The sequence below is a fragment of the Dunckerocampus dactyliophorus genome, chromosome 8, assembly GCF_027744805.1.
Source record: "Dunckerocampus dactyliophorus isolate RoL2022-P2 chromosome 8, RoL_Ddac_1.1, whole genome shotgun sequence".
In the NCBI taxonomy this organism is placed as follows: domain Eukaryota; kingdom Metazoa; phylum Chordata; class Actinopteri; order Syngnathiformes; family Syngnathidae; genus Dunckerocampus; species Dunckerocampus dactyliophorus.
The window spans coordinates 31,988,835-32,011,172 of NC_072826.1; the positions used below are offsets into that span (position 1 = coordinate 31,988,835).

The 22,338-nt window shown below is 44.2% G+C and overlaps 1 protein-coding gene across 3 annotated transcripts; it reads right to left on the reverse strand.

The window, feature by feature from the left end:
- Positions 1-1,894: 1,894 nt before the first annotated feature.
- Positions 1,895-21,777, reverse strand: phf20a (PHD finger protein 20, a). 3 transcript variants are annotated; one of them, XM_054785998.1, is made up of 17 exons: positions 21,613-21,777; positions 19,831-19,937; positions 16,438-16,609; positions 16,004-16,088; positions 13,625-13,701; positions 12,981-13,536; positions 12,795-12,845; positions 12,434-12,703; positions 12,024-12,206; positions 11,849-11,944; positions 10,851-11,006; positions 9,484-9,656; positions 9,295-9,394; positions 7,895-8,090; positions 7,358-7,805; positions 4,540-4,720; positions 1,895-3,224 (listed from the first exon to the last, which is right to left on the reverse strand). In XM_054785998.1, the coding sequence occupies exons 2-17, from the start codon at positions 19,911-19,913 to the stop codon at positions 3,082-3,084; spliced, it is 2,970 nt and encodes a 989-aa protein (XP_054641973.1). In that variant the 5' UTR covers positions 19,914-19,937; positions 21,613-21,777; the 3' UTR covers positions 1,895-3,081. The 3 variants fall into 3 exon arrangements, with proteins under 3 accessions (XP_054641973.1, XP_054641975.1, XP_054641974.1); XM_054786000.1 differs by having other exon boundaries at positions 1,896-3,224; positions 12,024-12,215; positions 21,613-21,657; XM_054785999.1 differs by lacking the exon at positions 10,851-11,006 and having other exon boundaries at positions 1,896-3,224; positions 12,024-12,215.
- Between the last annotated feature and the right edge of the window lie 561 nt (positions 21,778-22,338).

The following is a 22,338-nucleotide window of genomic DNA, read 5'->3' on the forward strand; positions in this document are numbered from 1 at the left end:
GAGGCTTGTGGGAACATTGCTCCAAGGGCATCAACTGTCTGGAACTGATGGCCATTTTTAAAAGCTTCCCTTGCCATCCATCCCCAAATGTTCTCCATGGGATTTAACATGCAGGATGGACCAAAAGAGTGATGTTATTCTCCCTGAAGAAGTCCTTGGTCAAGCCAGCATTGTGAACTGCAGCGTTATCCTGTTGAAGAACCCAGCTGGTACCACACAGATGAGGGCCCTCGGTCATGAGGGACGCCCGCCGTGACATCTGCATCCGTTTGATGACCCCCCCACCACCTGAAGCTCCGGTGTTCCACAGAATGAAAAAGCATGATGGACCCCCCTCCACTGTGCCGGGTAGAAAACATCTCAGGTAACGTTGGAAGCCATCTGGACCACCAAGGTTATATTTTTTTCTCATCAGAGAATAAAACTTGTCCCATGCTTTGATGCTCCCTTTAAAAGCCTTTTCCCGCAGATGGCGTCTGATGGTTATTGCGCTGCAGTCGGCACCAGTAAGGACCTTCATGTGGGTGGAAGACCGCCCTGTGTCTTGATGACAGCCAATGGGATCCTCCGGCTCAGCGCAGGTGTGATGTTTTTGGGTCTACCACTTGACTTTTTTGTTCCATAGGGCTCAGGATCTTTCCAAAACTTAGAATGACTGATTTCCTACTCCCAACCTCAGCAGCCATGGCACGCTGTGAGAGGCCTTGCTTATGCAGCTCCACAATCCCACCACGTTTAAAAAGAGAAAGCTTCTTAGCTTTAGCATCAGGAGGGCATGACAGTGGGAATGATGACACTACATCAACATTTTTTGCCCCCCCCTCCTTCTTGTTTTTGCATATTGTAGCTCTACTTAAAACCTCATTAAGATCCAAATGTGCAACATGCTAATTCTAGCAATTTTTCAACTGGTCTTAGGATTTGGATCAGGTCTGTATGTGCTGAATCACGCTTCCAAATTGAAGTCAGTCAACGTAGTGAGAAAATGTGACCGAACCGACCAAAGTCATCATGGAAAACTTACCTCTCGCTTGCAGTTCAAGCAAGTGCTTTTATTGACAGCTCCTCCACATAAGTTGTGTGCTGCAGTAAAATGCGTCCAAGCGGAAACAGCAGTTAGGCTGAACTAAAGTTCTGCACTGCAGAGCCACGTTTTGTCAAAATTGTCCCCTAGCCGTGGGGGTGGCCGTGGCTCCCCCACTGGGTATTGTAAAACACATGAAGTGTATCACTTCTCCCAGCGAGAGCCACACACAGAAAATGTTAAGGATGCTGGGGCCCTTTGATACATTTTGTACATCGGTCAATATATGCTAACCTTTTAAAAGCTAAATAAAATATCAACATCTTGGCTTGTGTAATATCTATCAATGAATTCATTTTATTTTTACAGTACGCCGAGGGCCTGTGCTTTGGACACCACTGGTGTGTGAGAACTTTAACTCTGTTCAAGGTTAAGATTAGCATGACAGTAACGGCTCCATTAAGCAGATATTTAGCCTCTTAAACTCATTTTGGCAACACTTCACCAAAAACCGGGGCGTATGAAGCCCGAGGTGTCACTAACATCAGCAAGGGGGACCAGGTTTTTCCAAGTACCGTGTACACGTTTAGGCAAATACATGTCAATTTTTAATATAGACCAGCTTTGCATTGTGTCGTATGTTAGCACAATTTGTGTTGCTCCATCACCATCACGCCAGTCGCCGTCGTTAAAATATTGAGGGATTAACTGACTTAAAACTGCCATCAAATTTTCAATCTGATTACGTAAAGGTACAAATCGGCTATGAAATGATAACAAGTATGCACGCAAATCTGTTTGGGTGTGTCTGTCCCCCCCGCCCCACATCAAAGCACGGTGCTGTTGGTAGAATGAATGCCATGCTCAGCGGCACGCCATCAGGAAAGGGAATCAGCCCTGTTGTTTATTCTCCAGCTCAGGAAACATTTAGTCACAGACCGCTGGCCCCCATTTTGATCCGATTGTGTAAGAGCCCAAATCGGCTGAGAAAACACGTTACATCAAATTGCAAATGATGCAACTTCCAATTTGTGACAGTAGCCTGAAGACAAGGATGGGGGTGTTAAAATAACAGAACAACAACAAAAACACTTTCCTTTAAACCCCCAGAATGCTAAAGCGGAGACTTCACATTATGATGAATGATGATAGTTTATTTGTGTACCAGCCAAAGTGTTGACATTGTCCCTGCTCTACGTCAGATAGCACAGTAGCATACCACATCTGGATTTGGACAAGGTTTTCAGGAAAGGGCATATTTCAATCAACATATTTACAACCAACCAGCGTATTGTCAATTAACGGGTGAAACTAAATTCAAGAAAAGAAGAACAAGACATTTTCAGGTTGTCAAACAGCAAAAGCACACGATGCAACTGAAGGAGGGAGACAGTTTTGGGTGAGGAATTAAGTGCTACAGCAGCAATTGTAACCAAACAATCGTATGAAGGAATACTGGAATTGAAAGGCAGAAGACAGACATGACGAAACTGCAGGGACGCTACAGTTAAGACAGAAACAGAACACACGCTTGTCACCATTTCAAAAAGATACAAAAATAACTTCACAGTGCAGACGAAAACCAAAACAATCCAGGAAGTGGAAAACAGATGGAAGAGTTTGTCAAGACTGTAAAGTGCCGTTACATATCAGGTGTCATCAGGCCTGGTTTTGAAGATACAATAAGGGAAACTAACACATTGTAGACACTTGTTCAAAACATTTTCATATTCATTGTGGAACTTAACTGCTTGTCTGTAAGTACAGACCAACCTTTAGCTGAATGCAAGACCAAAGGCTTTTCATCAGGCTGCATGGGAACCGAAGGACCTGACGAGGCTGCTCATTGTGTTTAATCCTGATTTCTAATGCTGACTTTCCCTTACTCGTTTGTGAAAGCGTGTCAGTGTTACGCCGTCTCCCATTCACCACGTAGGAGCCCTAAAAGCAGGAGACATGGCTGCAAACCTCTGGTCAGAGACAACTACTGGACAACCAGTCCTGCACTTGACAATTTAGTGAAAGTCCATCCTGCGCGTGCATGTTCTCTGGCGCCCTCATGTGGAGCTAAACACGGCGATCTGCTGCACCTTTCCCAGTTGTGACATCAGCCGTTTCATGCGGTGTTTGAGCTGAGGCAGACGGGCCAGCGGCTCGGGCGGCTCCAGCTCCCCGGTGTAGTCCAACCAGCTTTCCAGCACTGAGGAGAAAGATCAAACGTACATGCCAGTGATGACCTCGCCTGCCCCCGCTTCCCGCTGCTATAATTAACCTCTTCTAGGAGAAACATCACTCTCAGCAAATGAGACACGTAAAGACATAATTGTTTTGGAACTATATTTCGTAAATGATGTCATTTGTCTTCAGATATAGCGTAGCACGCCCATATATGGATATGATCCTTTCTTTGAAAAGCAAACGTGCTTGATGTGGATATAGACTGGATTGGCACTGTTCTCTTGTATCTTGACATGGAGGTCCGTTTCACTCGTCACTGCGGTGCGTGTCAGAGCTCCTTAGCCGGGCTGCTGCCCCGCCCCCCTCCGTGCTAGATCTGGCCACATTCCAAACCCTCAAAAGCGACTAGCGACAAATCTAGCTACTTTTTCTGGTGTCGTTGGAGGGTTTACTGCTATTCGGGAACATAAAAGTGAAAGTAGAGCCCCCGCTGCACGCTGCATAGTGGAGATCCACGCATCCTTGCGGCGCGATGCCACCGGGGTGGATTTCGTCCGGTTCTGTTTGTTCATCTTCATGAAATGACTCCTCGTTACACTCAAGCCTCACTTACCTGTCAGTGTGTCAGAACGGGTGATGGAAGGAGGACGTGTGATGAATAAATAAGTCGTCCTAGCTACAAGATGGCATTATTGTATTCTTTACTTGCGTATCTTGCTTGCTGCTGTAACAAGTGAATTTCCCCGCTGTGGGATAAATAAAGTACAAATACAAATACAAATATTACGCTGTCTACACTCCTGACAGGCGCTAGCCAACATCAAATATTTTCATTCTTTTATTTTGATGAAGGGATGGCCCATTTTAAAACAGCAAAGTTTATTTGTACTTCTGAATGTAATGAAGTTGTTTTTTCTGCTTTCTACAAAAAATTTAAAAATACTGTTCAAAGTAAAGTACTTTTGAGTAGAAATGTCCTCTTAAACGGGTTACTTTATTTAATGTGTGGTTCATTTGGTATTGGTTGAGGATTGGAGCATCGCTGAAAGTTTGTTAGGAAGAAGACTGATTTTCTATATTTCAAAAAGAGAATGGACTATTTTTCTATACTATTTTTTGACTTTTAATGAAACTTCTTCACTGACTTTGTCTCAAGTCACTTAGTGGAAACAATAAGGCGGTGTATACGGTATATGCTGCAAATATCACCAGGATATGACTGTTGGTCCGTATGGTCCAGCCTGAGCAGTCACGCGTTCAAGTACTCCAAAGAGATCACATTCCAGACATGCTGCAGCTGCGCTGCGTTGATACTTCTACGTGAAGCCGAGGCTTACCGTCCAACTCGCGCTCGATGAAGTCCATCCTGTGCGAGACCTCGTCTTGAACGGCATCTATGTTATCCAGCAAGTTGACCTGCCACTGCTGCTGTGGTCTGTTGTTGCCCGCAGTCTCCTCGGGGTGATGCCAAGCCTCCCTCTTCAGCTCCACCTCAGACCAAGAGCTCCCTGTCACAGCCTGGAGATGTTGGTGTTGAAAAAGACCAATTACACACATTTGTCATTATGCCGCACCGACCAATGCACGCCTGCGACACAGATAGGATTACGGAACGTGAATTATGTAGAAATAATGGATGTAGACACTCATATAGCCCCCACCAAATACAAGCGCATCTCAGTCCATTGGAATATCTTTACTTGAAAAGTAAACATTTATGTCAGTTGTTCAACTCTTACTGTAGGTTCACTGGAGACTATAAATTGTGTCTACATGTGCCCTGCCATTGGCCAGGGTGTGAGCTATTGTAGGCCCAGCATACCCGTGACCCTAGTGAGGATAAGCGGCATAGAAGATGGATGGACGGAAACTCTTATTGTTCTATAGATTCACTCCACACTTTAACATTTGGATGATTATAGCTTACATCTAATCCAAAGAAAAAAATACAGCATCTCATCAAATGTTCACATTTTGCAACACATTCTCCCAAACTGCTGACAATAAACCTGCTAAGGGTGTTAACATCTCAAGGTGAGGTGCGCTTCAAACTTTTTTTTGCAACATTCAATCACCTTCACACCACATGATTTTTACCTATAAATACTTAATGAACTTAACGTTTCTTCATGGAGTAATTTGGCCTCATACCTATGGACTATGTACGGGACCATGTGTGGGGCTATGTGCTGGACGATGTATGGGACGATGTATGGGACGATGTGGGGGGCTATGGACCATGTACAGGACCATGTGTGGGACTATGTGCTGGACGATGTATGGGACGATGTATGGGACGATGTATGGGACGATGTGGGGGGCTATGTGTTGGACTATGTACGGGACCATGTACAGGACCATGTGTGGGACGATGTATGGGACGATGTGTGGGACATGTGTGGGGCTATGTGTTGGACTATGTACGGGACCATGTACAGGACCATGTACGGACTCATGTACGGACTATGTACGGAGTGGACTATGTACGGAGTATGTATGGGACTATGTATGGGACCATTTACGGACTCACGTACAGACTATGTGTGGGACTATGTACGGACTCATGTACGGGACCATGTACGGACTATGTATGGGACCATGTACAGACTCATGTATGGGACTATGTACGGGACCATGTACAGACTATGTACGGGACCATGTACGGACTATGTATGGGACCATGTACGGACTCATGTATGGGACCATGTACGAACTCATGTATGGGACTATGTACGGACTCATGTATGGGACCATGTACGGACTATGTACGGAGTATGTATGGGACCATGTACAGACTCATGTATGGGACTATGTACGGGCTCATGTACGGACTATGTATGGGACTATGTATGGGACCATGTACGGACTATGTATGGGACCATGTACGGACTATGTACGGACTCATGTACAGACTATGTACGGACTATGTATGGGACTATGTACGGGACTAAGCACGGCCTGTGTACGGACTACGTACGGCCTATGTATGGACTGTATACGGACTATGTATGGCCCATGCATGGCCTTGCAGCTGATTTGTTAACAGCAAAATAGAAGGTGCTTAAGGCGATTCCCACTAGGGGTGTCCCAATCCAATATTAATATCGTATATCAGGCCTGTATCAGCAGACGCTTAATGCTGGAGGAGTGAAATATGCATGAGTCACTATTAATCATTTCTCATGTGTCCAACCTCGTAGGTCTGAACTTTAGTGTTTAAACAAGAGAGAAAAGCCCAGTTGCTCCTGATGCTGCGTCATCAGGAAGCAAATGCGCTAACAGTGGGTGCCTTGGAGGTGGAAACGCGCTATACAAGTCAAAGACCATTTACCATTATTTGTCATTTTTCAAAAAAAATTGTAGCTGCAGCAGCGGCATGCAGCCCACCGCTACAGCTTCAAAAAATCCTAGGTGATACCCTGCTATTAAATTATATACTTACAAAAACGTGCACCGGAATCGCCTGTCTGGCATGTTGGCACTTGACACGTAAGGAGAGGAAGAAAAGGCAGAGAGAAAGGTTTTTCCACTTAATGCATTTTTTGTTCAAGCCTGTGAAAATGACTAATGTTGACATTAGCACTGACGGTAAATTTTAATAATCGCTGCCACTGCGGCACGACAGTGCGCCTCCCACGCAGCCCACCACCACAGCTTCAAAACGATCCTAGGGGAAACCCTGCTCCCACTGCAAATCACTTTACAGGATGTACTTACACTTGACATCAGAGTCACTCCATAAAACCATAATATTCCTGTCAACATCTTGTGTCCTGGCCTCTCCCCCCCCCCGGCACTATTACAACCATGGAATGTCCATTTCACCTGCAACTAAGAATGTCAACATCTGCATCAATAGCAGATCCTTGCAAAGATGTGTGCAGGCTTGGAGGAGGTGTCACGTTGTAAACTGCTAACACTTGAATTATCTTGGCTAATTCAACTCCTGAGATCAAATAACTTTTGCACCGTATTCTAATTAGAGATGTACCCGTACATCAGAAAGTGATGACAATTAGAGGGGGACCATATTTTAGCCGAAGCTGCAATCCCAAATCCACGTTCCAAATAAATGCTGACCTGACAATAAACGCATGAGGGAGCACAGCGACTAAAACTACACGGCTGTTACCTTGGTCACGGCAAAGAACCAACCTTGTTTTTCACTGTGACCGATTTGGGTTTGTCCGTGTCCAGCAGGCTGCCAAAGCGCTGCTCTCGCTCCAGGAGCTCCTCGGTGCTTCTCATGCTGTCCTCCAGCTCTGAGCCCTGTCGGGTCTCCACAACCAGTCGCTGCTCCACCGCCGGGTAGTACGCCCACGGTTTTTGGTAGCAGTGCTCGCTGGTGATGTAGGAGTCCTGGAATGATGGGAACGGGGACGAGGAGGATGAAGACGACGAAGATGAGGTGGCAGCGGCCGCAGCCCGGCTCAGCTTCTCCAGGGCATTGGACATTAAAATCTCGCCACGACTCATGTCCTCATCAGGAGTCACGGGAGAAGGAGCTGTGTTGCTGCCGCGGAAAGAGTCAGAGTTAGCTGGTGGCCTCGCAATGCGCTTCCAGGGTTGGCGCCACAGCTTCAGGTCAGGATGCGTGTTGTTCCTGGGGGGGGGGGGTGTAAGTTAGAGACGGGCAAGAACATTTTAGCTGTGAACAAACACAGCAGCCTCATACAGTGCCCCTGGACTCACTGTAAAATGTTCATCTTCAGATGCAGTCCATTGAGGATCTCCACCACATGATGCACATCTCCCAGCAGTTGGTGTGTGGCAGTGATCTTCTTGGAGTTCTGGTGAGAGTAGTTTTCCTCCAAGAAGGACAGGCCGTACATGTGGCCCCTGCTCAACCACTCACGGTCATACCAGTAGCGCAGACTCTGCCTCTGGCCTGCAAATTATTTGATTATTTCATCACCATTATTATTATTTTACTAAAACCGCAACTCATGTTAATCAGTGTGTGTTTCCAGTCTTTCTCCTACCATTACATTAGAGTGACGGCCCCCGCCCCACAATGGAAACCCCCACACTGCTAGATGAGCATATTCATTTTATTTAAAAAGGTACCTTTCCTATGGAACAGGGGTATACCTTGTTCCTTTAATCAACAAACTACATACTTCAGTACTACTAATTGTTTCAATACTGTGCTGATAGCAAGACAGTGAGGAAAAGGCAGTCCTTTCTTTGGCAGCAGCCAATCACGAGCTATCAGTGCACTCACAACCAGCTTGTCCACCTGCTGGAAATTATATTATGTTATCATTATATACTTAAGAGTATAATAACATAACTTACTCATGATGAAGAACAGTAAACTCATCACACAGAAACTTAACACTCAGAGGGAATGCCTGACAAATATACAAACAGGTACCAATACGAGTTTTAAATGGGGGGGGGGCAAGTCTTTTAAAGTTTAACATAATGCATTGCGTCTGAGCAACACTTTCACTGGGGCACTGCTATGATGTCAACCTCCCTCTGGGCTCCGGGTTCTTCTGGTGCACATAGGCAGCATTGCGCCTTTCACCATTTTCTATGCTGCTTGTCCTCCAATGAAATGTTTTGCTCAAATTGCATTATCAGAAAACTTTTTTTTTAAAATTCATTTTATTGTATTAGTACATGTTTGTATATTTCTGAGGTTAAGTTGCTGTGTGTTGAGTTGAATGTTTGTAAGAGGACACAGTGAGTCAGACTGTTATATTGAGTAATGACCTCCTGCCACTTCCAATGGGTTGACAAGCTCTTCTTGAGTTTTTTTTCATAGCTCATGATTGGTTCCTATCAAATAAAGAGCTGCCTGCACCTCACGGACTCGTTCGTGCGTGCCACAATATGCCATTTTATGACGTGGACACGTGCGGCTTATATATGTACAAATCAGTTTTTCCTCGAAATTTAGTGGGTGCGGGGGTAAGTGGTGAAGAGCAATCACATGACATACTAAGACTCAGCCACGCTGCATGTTTGTACTGCTTCTGTGTTGACTGTCAAAACTACACCCCCTTACCCCCAAAAGCTGTAAACCTAGGAGACACATTGATTTCAAAAGTTTGTGTCTAAGCAACTTGATAAAACGTCCTCACCTGGGGGGTCTCTGCAAATATAACAAGCGTATCTATCTGGAACATTGTCTTCCAGCAAGCCCATGCAGGCGCCATGCTGCCAGCACAAACATTCTTCACACTGAAGATGACAATCAAACACTCATAAACAGAATAGATTTGATACGGAAGAGGGGAAATCAAACCATGTACAAATCTAAATTACCACACCTGGATCATGAAATCATTCTCTTCTTCCACCTCACAGATGCATCGTACTATCTCTTGGTCGTTGCTCACAGCACCAGAGTCCAGGCTATGGGGTGGGGTTGTCACATCCACCCCATAGTCCTCATCGCTCCACCCACAGCTGTCAGTGGACCAGTCACTTAAGCTATCTTCATCTAGAGGAATAACAACGAAGAATGGCAATGAAAATGACCCATTTCAACCTGAAAGACTCTGTTTAGATGATATAATCCTACAAATGTTTGAACTTATTGACTTTGAATGCTAGGTTGCAACCACATGACCTTGAGGGAGTCCTCATCACTTCTGGTGTGATGTTTGCAAACAGGTTTTTGTTGGGATTGTCTGACATGAAGTTATATGATGTCCCCATCAGCAGTGTAGTACATCAGCAGTGACTTAACCCGCCCTCCACCTCCGCTGAGTTGGGTCATTTAAGTCAAGAGTTTGGCTTCTCAAAACAATATGTGTTCATTTGCATCCCGAAAATGACTCACAAAGGGATGGGCATTGTATTTGTGTCGCCTGTACATTCTTGTGTGTGCGATGAAGACGCTGGCATCTTCTTCCGTTGTGGAACACACATGTAAACCAGATGGCCACGGCACCCTGACAAATATAATGCTGGGCAATTTGTGAGGTCTGATTGTTTTTGAGGAGGCAGTAATATTTTTTTCAATAAAGCAGTTAAGGTGTGAGTTCTTGTAGTCTAGTGTTGACCCGACCATTGAGGATGGAACTCCTGATTTTTTCAGCTTATTTTATTTCAACAGAGCAGGTTTGTAATCTTGGCCGTATTGAATAATTGACCACGTGTACAGTTGGAGCATTTAGAAGAAGCAGTATGAGGGGAAGACCAATCTATCCTTTTCTTTCATGAGGCATTTCTTTTGGCATTCCCCATTTTTGAGATTCAACAACATTTGAACTTTGGTCTTAGTATGAATGTGTTTGTTGTTGTTGTAGCGTGTTTAGACTCGGAAGCACTCGATGAGAGAGACATGTTCAGCAGCCACCTTTCTCTTTGTTTTTTGGTTGGGGTTTTTTCCATTTATGATGGACTGTCTTTGTAATTTGACTTCACTTGACATCTAGCTATGAATAGGCTTGTTGGACCCCCATCCGCTTAAGCCGGTGTCGACTAGATCGTCACGTGCAACCCAGCAGTAAGTATTTGTGGGATACATGCTTAAATGACAACACCGGGTTTGTTGTGCGTGACACGAGCATTTGGACACGGAAAGCAGGTGTGCTGCAGCTCACAGACAAGGATGGAAGTAGAAGAATGTAAAAATGGACAACATGGACAGTCACACGCATACAGGGTACACACAGTCAGAGATACCCACCATCCACATTTATCTGCATTGAGTCGCTGTATCCAGGCCTGCTGCGGTAGGCCTCAGCCTTGTGATTGTGTGAGGGGGGATGTTTGAGTGGCATTTTCAATTTGGGTGGAGGGCACAATACTGAGATGTCAATATTCTCCTCACTACCTGTGCAGTCTGTTCATACAGGGAAAGGAGGAAGCAGATGTAGAACAAGTTTCAAAATAGATTTCATTTGACATATGCCCTTTGGGGGGAGACAAGCATTATGGAAGACACTCAGGGATGTTATCCAAATTTAGATGTGATGTACCACATTTTTGTAATTTTATCATGCGACATGGGCAGCCTACATATATATTTATCCATCCATCCATTTTCTATGCCGCGGGTATGCTGGAGCCTATCTCAGCTGACTTGGGGCGAGAGGCGGGGTACACCCTGGCCTGGTGGCCAGCCAATGGCAGGGCACATATACACGAACAACCATTCACACTCACATTCATACCTATGGACAATTTAGAGTTGCCAATGAAGCTAACATGCATGTTTTTGGAATGTGGGAGGAAACCGGAGTACCCCGGCGTACGGGGAGAACATGCAAACGCCACACAGAGATGCCCAGACGGAGATTCCAACCTAGAACTTTCTGATCTGACTGTGTGGCCAACATGCCAACCACTAGGCCACCGTGCGCCACGTGTACATTTAAGTACATGCAAAACAGAGAGTAATGATTGAATGTGTTTGGGTTAGTGATCAACTCCACAGTACAATCTGCCTTTTCACCGTTGCCATCTAGTGAAGCAGGGATGGCGCTTCGAGGTGTGAGGGAACATTGTTGGGTTGGCTTCATGCAGTGAAGGTTCAGCAGCAGATGTAACGCTTCTCCCACACACAAAAGGTTCCGCCACCACACCAAGAGGACTGTGCAGCCAAGCCACTTCCACAAAGTAGGAGTGCACATGCAGCGCAGCACATATATGCAGTGCGGCTTGATGCACAAAATCCCTGCTTACCAGACTGGACTTTCTTCTTTTTCTTTCTCTTCTTTAGCTTAATGCGAAGGAAGTCCTTCTGTTTGGGTTTTTCTTTTGGCCTCTCTTTGACGGGACCTAGAAAAGAACCCAATGCGGCTTAACTTGTTAATTCCATCCCAGCGTGCTCATTTCTGACAGGAGAAATATTACCAACCGATGTCGAAGCCACACTTGTCTGACAATTTATCCTGCTGGCATCCATTTCGGTCAAGCTGGTTCTCCTTGCTTTTCTCCCTCAGTAGCACCCTCTGCTGATGGCCGTGTGTGCTGATTGCAGAGGGAGCGGATGTGCGTCTGCCTGCAGCCTTCACCTCCCCTCGAGTAGCTGCTGCAGCAACTACAGTGTCTGTGGAAGTTTTAGATGGCTGCTACTCCATAATGCTGATGCATAGTTACATGCAGGACTACAAAGTAATTACCAATAATGTTGCTGACTGGAGAACATGTCTGTTTTTAGAGGAATACAGCCTGTTTTAGCACTAGTTTCATCTGCTTGGTTAGCACATGTGTGCTGAATTCTGCTACTTCTCCGGTTAGAAAAAAAGAAACTCGAGCAGAACTCACGCATGGAAGCAGAAATGGTTCGCCTTCTCTTTGGGCCGTCCAAACTGGAGCCGGTGGCCTGTTTCTCCGATGCCCTGGTCTGGATGCTCCTGGTGGGGCTGCACTCGGCCTCCAGAGGCTGCTCCTCGCCATGGTAATATTTCATATGGTAATGCAACAGCTTAGCTTTACGGAAGGACTTTATGCAGCCAGGGGCGCTACACTTGAAGGGGTTATGGTCGAGGTTGATGGAGAGTACAGGAGGAGGTTGGTTTTTGATCACGCGGTACACTGCAACGTGCCACAGGACGAGTCACGTATGGGTCAGGAGGCAAAGTAACTTTTCTTTCTATCAAAAGCACAAATTGCAGGATGTACTTACGTGGTTCTCTGCTGAATCTGTTTGGATTGTGGAAACCCTGCTTCCTCACCGCTGTCATCAATAAATAAAACATCAAATAAATAATAGTCACCATCTTTCCTTAGCCCCCACCTTAATATCCACGATGAACCATGACTTTTTATTGCACTCTTTCTGCTTTCTTCTGTTTACTGTAAAAAGACTTACGCTTCACAGGCTGAGGAGGAGGCAGCACCACTTCTACTGCAGGCTGCGAGCTCTCCGGCTGGATGTTTGGTTTCTGCTCCACGTCGCCATCGGCTTCTGTGGGCGTTTGCTCTACATGTTCGGGCACCTCTGTGTATGGCTTGTCTGAGTCAGGATATGGCTGTGTTGCACCTGCTTCACTTCCCACTTCCTCCTTTTCCACTTCTCCATTCACATGTAGTTGTTCATCATTTTGCGTATGACAGTCATTGGCTCCATTTGGAAGTCGACTGCCTGCTTCAGCATCACTGGGCTTCTTCTGGTCCGCCTGCACTATTTTTTCCTCTGCCTGTTTCAGAGCAGGCGAGGGCTCCATTTTACCGTTTGCTCTCTTGTTTTTCCTGTTCACCATTCTCGCTTCGTGCTCGTCGTCTTCACTGTTACTCTCATCCTCCTGGTCTGAGGTGCTGCGTCGGGCCCGCTTGGTCCTGGGATCGCCGTTCACCTGGGGCCTCCTGCGGTTCGCCACTCTCCTAACCATATTTCTTTCCAAACTCCGAGGTTTCCCTGCACCTCTCTGTTTTCGAGCAAAGACACTAGTTAAGAAATGAAGTAGCTGAGTAGCAAGGGACAAGTACTGAGGATATTTACTGTATCTTCAGTACCTCTTTAATAAAAGGTTTCACGTGTATTCCCTTCACTGTCTGGATGACGCCATCAAAGAACCTCACCGTGTACGATGCTGAGGACAAAAGACAAATGGACAATAAAACCAAATACAGCCTTTGTTTGTACAACAGCTCTTTTAATCTTAACTCATTCAATCCCGGCCGCTTTCCCAAAAACAACCCCTTCAGTAGCATCCGTTTTGACTCATCTTTCAAGGCACGCAGAATATTGTGTTCTATGGTTGTATAAACATGGAACCTACCAAAGGAAACATTGGACATCTGAAGACAAGTGTTAGTCTCTACCTTTTTGCCTTCTTTAGTAAATCAGCAGTAGAACATACTGTAGGTACGTTTCAGGGAAATATCAGTTATTTTTGTGAAAAGGCTTAGCTTTCACTCTGACACATATCTAAACAACTACGCCAACATAAACAACACTAAAGGGGTTGTTTTACATCAAAAAAAAATGTATTTACACCATCAACTATTTACAATTTTCACATTTGGAACTGAACTGTGTGTGTGCATGTGTGTGCACGCGTGCACGCATGCATGCTTTAATATTTCCCGACAATGTGTAACCGTTTGCATGCTACACTCCTCCACGCTCTCGCACTTCTTCCTTCCTGTCTTGTGTGATTTTGTTAACATGATCCCTGCTGAGCTTTCGTCAAACGCACTTTGCCGCCTTGTAGCAGTTTTTGTGTCTTAAAAGTGCTCTAAAGTGAAATGCATTCGTGGAGAGTTGCATCATCTCTTTTTGCCTCTCGCGCCAAAAAAAACATAAAATACATTGCTGGAATCGGGCGTTTGGGATTATAAAAACTTATAAATACAGTCAAACTTGTCTATAGCGACCACTAGAGGGAGACTGCAAAAGTGGCCGCTATAGACAGGTGGCCTCTATAGACAGGTTGGCATCCAGTTTGAATGTTGACCAGTAGAGGAAAAAAAGAAAAAAAAGGGAGAAAAAAAATTAATGTTGACCAGTAGAGGGCACTGTGGGACTGCGGATAAAAGTTGTACAGCACTACTAGGCTTGTTATTATCCACAACCCACAGAACCAAGCTGTGCTAGTATTGTATTTTGCTATGCTTGTTTTTAATATTTTACTTTTTATACGGCAAAATGTCATTACAGCTTTAGTTCATCTGGAAGTGACGGTGGGCGTCCCGAGCAGGAGAGCTAGGCTCAGTGCTAGCTGTGAGTTTGGAGAGAGTTGGGAAGTGTGTTTATGTTGGCGTGGATGTAAAGTCCTGCAGTGTTCTCCGCTGTTAATAAAGCCATTAAAGTGCATCGGCGACGTGAGTCTCTCCTTCCCCACAACAAGCGGCATTACAGTATTGACACACATTGTGCACATTGTCTCACACCAGGAAATAAACGGTGTCACTTGTTACAGGCATTGGCTGGACAGCTATGTAGTGGGGCTTGTTTAACCTTTGCCTTGTGGGCAAGCAGGAAGGAGAGACGATGCTGAGAGATGTGTGTGTGTTCTGAGCTGCTGTCTGGTGGCCGCGTTCAATAAATAAAGTTGGCAGAAGCAACAGGAGAAGTTTCCTTCTTTGCTTCGGAGCTGAATAACACTGACAAGTTAACAGACTAGTAGCGAACGGAAAAGAAGACGGCTTTGTTTGTGTCGAATACAGAAGATGAGGACTTTGATGGATTTGTGGATGAGGATTGATGAAAAATAACGTGAGTACATTCTAAAATACTTCAATTAAGTACAACCCAACTCAGTTTTGCTCCCGCTGCCGCATGCATGCTAGCGTACTGTATGTTTTTTTTTTTTTGTAGCGTCGCTGGGAGCACGTCCTGTTCCCAGCCTACTTTGCGGTAATGTTTTGGTGCAAATGCTCTAAAGTTCCATGTTTGACCAGGAAATAGCAAGCTCAAAAGAAGACGCCTTTTTAATGTGGAACAACTGACAGTTTGTGTGGATCTTGTGAATGATTGTGACTGAGCTAGGACTCAGTAATTAAAGTCTACACACGACGGCTTCATTGATTGAAAAACCAAACTTTTTCGCGCATGAAGCTTCTACTTGAGTCGGTAATTTGGCCGCTATATGCGGTCAGATATTGACCAAGGGAGACAAAATGGGTGGCCACTGGCCGAGTTGGACAGGTGACTGCTATACACAGGGTCTATAACATGTAAATTTGCTACGGGGGATTTTTCAGTGGCTGCTATAGGCAGGTGGCTGTTCTATAAAGGTGGCCGCTAAGACAGGTTTGACTGTACGTCTTTGGTATGAAATGGTTTGAAGGGTAATGAAAGAAAAAGTAAGAAAATAAAACTGTGCATCTATTCTAAATCTTCTATTTATTCCACAAAAACCTGTTTTAACTCATTCTGAATTCACCCACCATCTTTATTGACTGAGATGACTTTAGCAGGATAGAAACGGCAGTCAGACCAGCTTGCCAGGACCTTATCATTCACTTGAAAACCCTGAAAAAGAAAAACAAACCTTTCAGTCCTAGTTGGCACAGGATTGTTTACTGCTTGGCGCATTAAAATAAAGGAAATGGGGTAGGATTTGACCACATCTAAGCTTTTCAGACAGTTTTGAGGGACAAAAAAACATGTTTCATGAACTGTTACATATTGAAATCTGCGTATTGTGATTGGTAATCATATTTGCCAACTGAATCGCTTGGCAGACTGGAATACACTGTACAGCAAAATAGCTTAACTGAATAAAAACAGAATATCTGCATTGCCATCATAGCATGAGAGTGCAATGCAATAGACAACAATTCCCAAACAGAAACGGAAGCAAGCAGCCTTCCTGACTTACGGGCACAGGAGCGTCGTCCTGCAGGCCTTGACGCCTCAGCTGGACCCTCTCCACGGGTCTCAAGTAAGGACTTGTCCAGTCAAACCACTCGTCGTAACGGTGGCTCCACTGACGGTAATGAATTAGTACTTTCTCATTGTCGTAATCAATCTTTTCAATGTTGGCAGCATACCTATGAAGCAAAAGTAGCAAAATAATGAATCCTTCATGGCCCAATACAAATATGTGTACATTCCGCAGCTTTTCTAGGTTACTGGATAAAATATGAGGGTGGTGATATGCTAAAAATCACAAAACAGTCGTCCCTTGTTTATAGCGGTTAACTGGTTGCAGACCCGACATATTGAATGAATTTCTGCAATATGGGATTCAATGTTAATAAATGAAATACTTTCATAGTTAGAGCATGGAAAACCTGTTTATGACTTTCCAAACGGGGTTTTTAACATTATTAGGGCCCTGTAGACATGAAATAACACCCCTACGGTCACCTTTACACTCTGATTATTCATCGTTTACAACACGCTGCAACTCTTACGCTGCAGGGACTCCAGATGGCCGCTAGCTAGCGAGCTAACCAGTTTGCCTCGAATTGATTTCTTCTAAACTTAAGCCAAAATCTTCCACTTCCACACAGGATAGAAAGAGAACAACGAGGGGTTGCATTCAAAGACACCACGTCATTTAAGTTGAATTCACATATTTTGAGTGCATTTTCTGGGATTTCCAAGCATACTTAAATGCAGCAAATTGTACTTCCACATTAAGAGCTGCAAAGAGAGTGATAAGAATATCCACTTACAGTATTGTTTTCCTTTGTCTTTCTGCTTCTTTAAACAACACATACTGTATATGCATAATAAAGATGTTGTGATGTTCGGAGTGTCCGTGAATGCATCTGGCAGTAGCCGAGTGACAATGAGGAAGTGTCGTTGTGGACTAGAGACGCGTTTGAGATGGAGATACATACAGTATGTGGTGTTGGAATTGCACTCACGTCAGAATGAAGTTAGAAAACAGCGGCAGACTCTGTGGGGAACGACACTGTGCCGTCGTCTGTCGTCATAACAGAGGCATGGCCTCTGTTAACGCGTGTGCGTTCCCATAAAAAAATTAACCTAATTAATAAAATAAATTATTTACCGCTGTTAACGCACTATTTTCAATGTTTTGACTAATAATAGGTCATAGTCTACCACGAAACAGAGATCACTTATTCATTTCTAAAAATCTGTGATATAGTGAGGGAACGATAATCGAACCGCGATATTGCGAGGGACGACTGTATAACCTCATCAAATAGGGCGGTATCATTGGAGATAATGATATCGTCCTACAAAATTCCATTTAGCACCATTAGGTTGCAATGCAGAACAAACAATAACTAGCAAGACAGATTAAGTACAGACTGTTTCAATGACAAACTGCAAAAACAACCAGCGATTCCCTTCACCAATAACATGCTTGAAGAATGGTCCCATTTTAATAATTTCCATCACTGGAGGGCACCATTTATTCCGGCTCAACTAATATGCAGTCTAAACAGCCTGCAGAAGAAATTCAAACAGGAAAACAGCATACCGTGAGGCGCTGTTAGCTACTAGCGGTGTCACGACACACCTCGATACACGATACTGGGTTCACTAGAACGAGACGAGACAATATTTTAACATTACCTTTAAGAAAACTACAATGAGAAAATGTAGACCTTTTTTATTTAAGCCACAATTTGCGTCACATTTTGAAATGTTATATAACTACATACATGACCTAAGCATGAGGCTTTTAACTGTTGGACTTCTTTCAAAATAGTTAGAATCATGACGGCTGTTGTAGTTGAAGTGTAGTTATGTAAAGACACATAAATACAATTAGATAGATTGCAGTAGATTAGCTTTAGGTTACGCTAAAAGAACCACAGTTCCCATGATGCTTGCCTGTATGGCTCGTGAGCCAGATGTATGCATCTGCCTCTCAGACATTTGCTAACACCATCAATTTCATTTGAACTTTTCAGCAAAACATTACAGAAATCAGTGTTCAAAATAACATTCAGAATATAAAACATTCTCATGCATTTTAGTCCTTCCATCCATTTTCTGCTGCAATGCCAGAACTCATGCCAGCTGTCCTTCCCATTTTTTACGGGTTAGACACCAATACTCGATTATCATTGATTCATGCGGTAGCCTATGTGGGCCATAGAGATGTCAAGAAGTAAACCTCCCTCCTCGAATCAAATAGTCAACTAGCTAATTTTGACGAAGAAGACGGCGAAAGAAAGAAAGATGAGGAGTACCATGCAGAACCAAGCAGCACCAGATGTCACATTAATGCTAAGAAATATTTGATTTATTATTGGTTAGATTCAGCACAACAATGTTATGAAAAAATACATTCTTATGCTGGCATGCATTGAGTTACAAAAGGTATGATATGGCTCTTGGAGCGTTAGAGGATTTCACAGTGGTGGTGTTGGTTCAGAACCTCAGACAGGTCATGTTGTATATGGTCAACAACTAGCACATTTATTGACAAGTTGTTTGTTAATAGGGATGGTATGACAAATAATACATTGAGTTAATACGGTGGAACCTGTGGACCAGACGCTCGGACTCAAACCAAAATGTACTCTCACTGAACCATTTCCCATAAGAAATAACGCAAATCCAATTCATCTGTTGCAGACACCCAAAATGTTAACACTTTATTAGTTTTACATGCAGAAAACAATTTGGAATGCATATGAATGACGAATGAAAGCCGTAAGTGAACATGTAACGTCACTTTAAGCGTCGTTGAACACCTTTGTTGACAACAGCATCAGTGATGAGCAGCGAGGGATGAGGACAAGCGATACTGTATCAACACGGATGACACCTTCATACTTTTACTGCGTTTGAGTTATACTTGAAGCTTTGTTTGCTTATTCTGCAGCAGTGATCAATAAAAGCAGAGACTTTGAGTGTAAGTGTGTTAGAAAGCCAAGAACTACAATATCGATTATTGGCGATTATCGACCAGCAAAATGTGTTACGTGACAGGCCTAGACCCCAGTCGTGCTCATTGGTATGAAAATACAAGGACAATTCTAATTCTAACTAGTACAACTCTACTTTTAAAGAAATGCTTGCATGTTGTTCTTGTGGTTGCTATTCCAGTGGAAACTATTAGATTACATTTGGGCTTCCTAGTGGCAGACACAACGCTTTGATGTCAACTTGAGATATGACACTGCTCATTACAGAAGAGCAGTGACATAATGAAACATACTGCTAGCGACACCAGACACAGCATACACAACCAGATACAGTCCCAAAAGGAACATAAAGCAAGAGTGAAAGTGGTGAAGAGTTTCAAGGATGGAGAGGAATGAACGAGGCCATGACTCACCAGTGTTTGAGGCTATCTCTGGCCTCAAGCTGAGCTCCCACCTCAAATGTTATCCCTCTTCTGTTAGGGGGCGTCTTACTCATACTGCACACATCAAGGCTCTCTTCCTGTACACACATACAAACACACACATCAACCAATGAACGCTCCATTAAGAACTACAATGACTTCTGTTATGCTACTGATAAACGATGACTCCACTGACACTTTATTTCCTATTAAATCACTACCGCTGTATCCCCATTGAACAGCTTGTGAGCTGAATGTGGGAAATGATGAGAGTAGTAAGTACACAAGGTTTTATTGTTGATGCAACACAGCAAGGGGAAACTAAGACGCTAAGGTGAGCCAGGCCCCTTAATGATAATGAGATGAATTACAAATTATTGTTAAGGTTCAGGATCAGCGTTCCCCTCAACTTAAAAAAAACAAAACAAAAGTAAAATTCAGCATACTAAATCAAGCATGTCCAATGATAGATGGTCCATTAAGCAACATCATTGCAGCACACAGCCCATTATACAACTATGTGCCACAATCTAACAGAATCATGTAGTCTCAACAAAGCCCTCTCTCCACTGGTAACGTCCTGCCTTAATAAAGGGGTATGATGAGGATAGTCTTTTGTCAGTCATAGAGAATATCCAAGCCTGCCCATAGCAGGTGAATTTCAGGGGACGGGTTGAGCCATCAAATCCATCTGTGTATGCAATAAAAACGGTAATATCTTACTTGGGGCCTCAGAAGGGCTTGCCTTGCAAGGGACACTGCAGACAGAGGAAGTGTCTTTCAGCCTAACCTACAAACCGGATATCTCCACACGCTCCTCGGCCCACGTGTTTACTAGTCAACCGATCTCACGTTCAGACACAATGGAAGGCGATGCCAACAGGCACATCACTGGGGTGTCTGTCGCCGACTGACATTATGACAAAACCAGAAAGGCTGAAAAGCGGGAAATCCACAAATGCTAATGAAACAGGATTTGTTTTGTGGTCGGATCAAGGACGCGAGTGTGCCAGCCAGACAGAACCCCATCCACACAGAAAGCAGCGACACGTAAGGATGCCACGACCATTACCAAGACCAAGACACGTGATAACGGGCTTAAAAACGAGGTAACTGCAAGGACAATGCACTTTAAAATTCCACTTAATTGTATATGCTAGGTCATTGTATAAAATGGATACAAAACGTGCATATACGTTTTATAAACACTCGGCATAAGGGCGCAATAGGACACATTTAAATGTTGTCGCCCATACACTTGTCTGCTATGTTGTTTATGGACATCTTAGCCAGGACGTCACACTTGATTGTGCGGTTTTATAACCAGTGGGCGTAACGCCGATGAAACGTTGGCGTACGTAAAGCGTCAACGCTAATAGGATTGGTGGATTGAATCTCGTGTGAGTTGTCTGATTGGCCACGCAGCTGTCACTCAATAAACGCGCTGGGCCTCACGCTAGGCCTTTACTTCTCAGTACTTTTCTTGCTAGGAGCGCGCGGCGTGCGAACACAAAGCCTTTAACTTCCTCAAGTATAAAAGCGCACAACCGCCCAAAAGGCACCAACATGGGAGCCAGGCAAGAACACATACCAGCAAGCACATCAAATATACCGCGTATTACCCGGAACAACATGGTCTTACCGACTTTGTCGCATTTGTTTTGAACTCAAAATGCCGACATGCGGCATCAAGCCAACTACGGTGTTGCTGCTTCCAACAAAAGGGTCTGTTTTGCCAATTATGATGTCAAGAATACAATCCGGCCTTCTTACCTGTTCCCCAATCACGTTGTGTCTGGTTGGGTATAGAATAAGAGGCGTAATCGTTCCGAGAACAGGTACCTCCGCCTGCCTGCTTCACAGATCACGCAGTTGAATTTCTCTCGGTTGCATTCACCACCGGCGCGGGCTGCCTGGCTCTCAAATGCGCATGCGCATGCAACGGTCCCTAGCGTCATCCTCCCAAGCATAGGCATAGATAGACGCCTCCTCGAGTGGGTTTGTCCACTGCTGCGACACGTCAAAATCGCCGCCATATTGGATGTGTCAAGGCTGTGCTGTAACTGACTAAAAGTTAATGTACTTACTGTCAGAGCGCCTTTCGACAAAGAATTTAAGTGAATGCCTCTCGTTTATACATTCACACACGCACTAATATACGTGGGTAACAGTTAGGCACCAAAAAAAGAGTAGATCGAATACATTGTTTTTGGTCCATAACTGTTTCCCAAGTGTATTAGTGCGTGCGCTGAATGTACAAACGAAAGGCGTCAACTTAAATTTATTTGTAGAAAGGCGCTTTTGAAAGCGAGTACATTGACTTGTATTCATTTACAGCGCAGCCTTGACACATCCAATATGGCGGCGATGTTGCTATACGGCTCAGCGCTCGATGCGGCGTCTATGTCTATGCTGCCAAGTATGTTTTGTCATGATACAATGAACATTTTTCTTTCCCTTTTTAATGCATTATAATTACTCTTATGAGATATTTTTGTT

Bases quoted from the DNA above. Each gene is read 5' to 3' on its own strand.
- phf20a (XM_054786000.1), bottom strand. From the start codon at position 19,913: ATGAGTAAGACGCCCCCTAACAGAAGAGGGATAACATTTGAGGTGGGA. The intron at 13,537-13,624 runs GTACTGAAGATA...GCTCGAAAACAG, and splicing joins TGAAACCTTTTATTAAAGAG to AGAGGTGCAGGGAAACCTCG. The intron at 12,846-12,980 runs GTAAGTCTTTTT...TATTGATGACAG, and splicing joins TCCTCCTCAGCCTGTGAAGC to CGGTGAGGAAGCAGGGTTTC.